This window comes from Lytechinus variegatus, chromosome 3, assembly GCF_018143015.1.
Source record: "Lytechinus variegatus isolate NC3 chromosome 3, Lvar_3.0, whole genome shotgun sequence".
NCBI lineage: Eukaryota > Metazoa > Echinodermata > Echinoidea > Temnopleuroida > Toxopneustidae > Lytechinus > Lytechinus variegatus.
In genome coordinates this window covers 71,198,298-71,203,719 of record NC_054742.1, presented here as the reverse complement: position 1 = coordinate 71,203,719, position 5,422 = coordinate 71,198,298, and the positions used below count along the sequence as shown (strand labels likewise).

The following is a 5,422-nucleotide window of genomic DNA, read 5'->3' as shown; positions in this document are numbered from 1 at the left end:
AAGCATTAAAAAAAACTTTGAAATTCAGAAAATTTCATATAAATACAATTAAATAGAATGTAACAAGTCGTGTGTATACATTCCATAACCACAAAACCCCAATAAGTTTTAAGTGTACATGTACGTGTAAATTTCGAGTATCATACAACCCACCCTTTACAGTAGATAGTACAATGAATTGGTCATCAAAATAAGCTATCCTTACATGTAGTTTGGCGATTTTATTGAGGCGTGATCATACATTTTTGCACGATGGTTTAACTACATTTTTCGAAAGAAGTTACATGTGCAGTACAACATGATTGCATTAACAAATTATCCTTCCATCAATCGCTTTTAAACGCCCTTTACAGATCATAAGAACAATTATAGCCGTATATATCTAAAGTATATTAAAATGAGGTAGATATCCAGAAATCTAAAATCATCTCTTGTGCTGATAATTCAATATATGTACGTACTTTCATTTCCACATGCATGTACCCAGACATGTACACTGTATTTTGTTTTTAACAAGCCACAATAATGCGTTCAAACTTCAAAATATTAACACAAACTAAGTCAAGAGCAAAGGCTCCTGGAATGAAATTATGAAGAGGGGCTGGAATTATTCTTATTGACGTGTGTATGTACACGATATCCTAAAATATCTACACAATTAGAAATCGGACTCTAAAAACTCGGTTGAGCACTATGAAGTAATTCCCCATTTTCTAAATGGTCAAAATAAAAATCGCTAAGGCCCCGGCAATTTAAAAAAAAAATAAAATCTTGGAGTCCCTCTCTCTTCTAAATGAAATTTAGATAAAACTTAGGTTAAAAATATCTTAAAGATACGAAACTTCTTTGTCCATGTACCAATTTGTTGTGAGATTTAAAAATAAATATCCACTCTGAACTCACAATTTAACCAAATAATAATCTTATTTTTCCCTCCCGTCTAATGAGAACCCTCTGTGTTTCAAAAACATGATTCCAGCTTGTTCTTCATTCATATTAGTAAAGTGAATGAAATATAAAAATAAAATGATTAATTAAAACTTGATATCAACAATTGATATCGAACTTTGAATCATGGTTCAAAATATATTTGACGTTATCTCTGCCTCTTCCTTATCCTTCTGTCATCCGTTTTTTTTTACACCGTGAATAGAGAATAAAAATAACGTTGGAAGATTGCCAAAATCCTGATCGGGTTGATGTGTCGTTGAACACCCCCCCTCCTCGTCCATTTTGCCATCTCTCCCTTGTTCATACATGTATATCCAGAACCCACATGTTCTGTTTCCCCAATCAATACAATTATTATATAAATGAAAATAAGATCGGAAAATGTGATTATCAACTTTGAGTTCCATCTACATCTTCCTTGGGAAGATTAATAAGGACTACAATCTAACAGGACAATATCAAAACCTATACTATCCCATCATACAGAGAATAAACTGAAACTTATTCAGAGCACAGACTAAAATCGTCACATCCCTTTGCCTTTAGCACGTTACCCAAACATGACATAGAGGAAATGAATATCTGCCGCTAGAAAACGAAGACTCAACGCAATCCGGAGTTCCGCTCTTTCCAAAGACCAGGGTAAAGATCCAAAAGCGCCCCTTTTCTATCTCATCCTCCCTTTACATGTCTATTTAAATCTTAAATAAGTTTAGGGGGTAAATTCTGAAATCCTGCTTTCTGAACTCTTTTCAGGAAGCTTCTCGTATATCTTTAAATCTTCTTCTTATATGTTGGGGACTGCACATAACCTTTCTGACGATTAGATTGATAGAATCCTCTGCCACATGCATGACAAAAATTTTATGAAGATAATTTGCCTGATACTACTGATAAACCTAGTAACGAGAGCTTGACACGAGTACTGAGTGCATTTGTGTTGATATTTTTGTTCAAACTCCCATCGCGTTATCTGCCTAGAATAATCTAGTCCCATTTTTGTACATGTAACGCGTGAAATGGTTTGCTTATTATTTCTGTAGTTTCTCTTCTGCTTTCCTGAGGAGTAAAATAACAATTCATGGCATGGAAGCCAAGGGCATTTCCTCAGCAGATCTCAGCAAGCGATTGTTCCTGGCAGTGGTATTGTGGTGCAGCGAGCTGTGTGTGCTGTGGGATCGAGCTATATTTTGTCAAGTTCTTTTCAGCTTGTCAAAACAACCGAGGTCAAAGGCGACACTGGTTGACCTTTGACCGCCAGATCCAACCGCTCACAATGCCTCTACGCTACAGCAGACTATACCGTGCATCGATGTGCGTTATTCAATGCTCCACAACTACAAACCCAGCAGAACCAACCAGCATTTTCATTATGCATGCCGAATTGCCAATAATGAAGCCCATGTATAAATTGAATTCACATGGTTTCCTATACCTCAAGAGGCAACACAGACATTAGTGGTATAAATGATGATTAAAAATTAAACTCTCTTTGTCTTGGAAACAGAAACGAGTACTTTATAATATGATACAGATAATAACTGAACATAATAGATGCAATCTAAAACTATTAGTTACATATCCCTGAAGAGTTTATAAAGAGAAATCAAGTTACAGGTTTGCTACCCGCATAATAATGTCAAGAACTCGAGATAATTATCTACTAGCAAATCAAATTTCAAAATTTATGTTGACGTACACCAGTTTCTCTGCTGTATTGCTAATGCTATCTACTCTTACAAATCATTTTACTCAACTTAGATGGTCATTCTACTTTCATTCTTAAAACTTAAAAAGTATGGATATCTCTCATGGACATTTGTACACCTTCACTGTTGAATCCCCCACCACCCCCTTTCAAAATACAGGGCAGCACATCGCAACTAACTTCAATTTCTGATACTCCGGATAACAATATTACATTCTGCTTTCAAGCCTTCAAAATTTCGCTTCAAATCATATTAAAAACATCTGGAATAGTCTTTTCAAGCAGTCATGGCCGATGGGACATAGAGTTTTGTTTTAATGTTGTTTAAAAATAAATGTCAAAAATTGTGAAGGTACATGTAGTACCTGTACTGTAGATCATAATCATAATCTACAAGTTAAAAATTATGCTTTTAAAAAGCAAAAAGTGTTAACTTTATTTGAATCATTGTTAGACTCACAGGCATTGATTCATTATGTTCGTTCGTTCAGCTATTTCTTTTCCCTGGGTTGCTGAACATTACAGCAAGTACTACCTTTTATGCCACAGTCCTAGGTTGAGGACAGTCAAACAGGGGAGCTGCATGATTCGCTCCAGTCCAACTGTTGTGATCATTGTGCATCCATAGAGATCAATGCATTTCAGCTCCTTAAGATGTTCCGCTATCAGGGCCAGTCCTTTGTCAGTAACTCGGACACACTGACCAATGTTCAGAGTGGTCATGTTGTGAAGACTGCGTACTAACCTCCCAACACCTTCATCCGTGATATGGCAAGAACTAAGACTGACATTCGTCAAATTTGGCATTCCCTGAGAAATGTGTGAGAGTGCTGCATCACCTATCTTGTCACAGAAGCTGGCATCCAGCGTTACAAAATGTCCACCATACTCTGCAAGGTGGGCAAGCCCGATGTCGCTGATGTTGTCACAACTTCGCAAATTAAGTTCCCTCAAACTTGGCATCCGTGACAAGCTGATCATACCAGTGTCTGTGATTCCACAGCAGAAACTTAGATTCAAACTTTTAAGTTTATGAAGTCCTTTGGCAATACTCATGAGAGCAGTGTCACTCAGTTTTTGGCAATCCTGCAGCACAAGGAGTTCAAGATCCCGTGTTCCTCTAGCTGCCTCGGCACTCACTCCAGCAAGGTATCCAATACCAACATCAGATATGTGTCGACAACTCCTTAGATTCAAACCCTTGAGTTTGTGAAGTCCACTTGCGATAACCAGGAGGCCGGTATTTGTTATGTTACTGCATCCTGCGAGGTCGAGCACCTCCAATTGCTTCAAATACTGTGCTATCCGCCAAAGACTATTGTCAGTGATCTGCTTGCATAGACTTAAGTTGAGTACTGTCAGTGTGGGGATCTCTTTGGAGAAGGCGTGTGAGAATCCCACGTCAGTCAGGTTGTAACAACCACTCAGATTTAGGCTTTGTATGTTCGGCATTCCCTGCATGACATGGCTCAAACTTCTTCGAAGACTCAGTATCTGGACACGTTTGATCCCTCTCGACACAAGACTGGGAAACAAAGAGGGGTTTGACCGACGTAAATGTAACTTGGCTTCCACTCCTCTCCATACCGAACGATGATACGAAGCGTCCCTCCATGCACGGCACACTTGGGCTGCACGTCCCTTATCACGCACGTCCAAATAACCGAAAATTAGAGCCAGCACTTCAGGAAACAAACATGAAATGTGAGTTTCCTCCTGGTACTTTTCGAAGGGCATTTCGTCCACAGAGTGACTGACTCTGTTCCGACGACTTCTTCGTGTCCCAACGGCTTCACATTTGTGTTGCTTTCCATGCAAGAATCCTCTGCCACCATGGGCGATGTCGATGCACAAGCCGCATTCTCTCTGCACGCTGTGCCGCATAGGTGCATATGACACTATACACGTACGATGAATGAGCATGCATGCGTGCATTGGGATCAATTCACAGCCCGGCGCGTTGCACATTACACAGAGCGATGAACAGATGCAACGGGGCCGCTTGGGTCGCGGTTTGTGTCAGCGTACACTGTATGCTGCGCAGTCCAATGCAATATTTGTGTGTAGTCCGTGTGCGTTTGTGTGCTATTCAAAATACTCTATTGCACTCCGAACAGTGCTATATAGTGGCCTTAGGCATTCATCAATAAGTCACGTGACCGAGGCCAGCGCGGCGAGCCGACGGAACCGTAATTCTTTCCGACCAGCCAGGCGTGCATTCGGAGGAGGTTTCTTTTTAGTTCGTGTGGTTGGCAGATCTCTTCCCTCAAGCATTCTTACTCAGCAAGATACTACAAAATTACACTATTTTACTTTAAAAAAAATAAAATGCCCCAGATGACGTGTGCAATGTGTGCCTGTGGTTGCATTTTTTGAAACCCTTATGCATATATTATGTTGGACGCGAGGATTGTGACTGTCTACATACAAGTCAAGTAGATTGACCATGGAGGCCTGTAATCTGGAACATGTTTAACATTGTACAAAATGTAATTCCACTCCTCCATTATAATAGCTTTAATGGATTCCTTTTGTTGCGTTATTTAGGCTGAAAGAACCCTGGTCGAAAGAGCAAAGTCAATTTCTATGACAATCAATTAGGCTAATCCGGACACGGTAATGAACGAAATCCGTAATAGGATAAGCTTTTTACGTCGAAAACCTATTCACACAGGAAAGCCAGCGAGATATGGCATCTTTCAAAATCTCTGCATTTGAAGCCACCTAACACAAACTGTTTTTGAAAAGCAACTTGGGGAGCAG

The 5,422-nt window shown here is 39.5% G+C and overlaps 1 protein-coding gene across 1 annotated transcript; it reads right to left on the bottom strand.

Annotated features, from left to right (window-relative positions):
• Positions 1-766: 766 nt before the first annotated feature.
• LOC121411850 (F-box/LRR-repeat protein 14-like) lies at positions 767-4,772 on the bottom strand. Its single transcript, XM_041604725.1, has one exon. It carries the CDS (start codon positions 4,625-4,627, stop codon positions 3,191-3,193), a length of 1,437 nt encoding a protein of 478 aa, XP_041460659.1. The 5' UTR covers positions 4,628-4,772; the 3' UTR covers positions 767-3,190.
• Between the last annotated feature and the right edge of the window lie 650 nt (positions 4,773-5,422).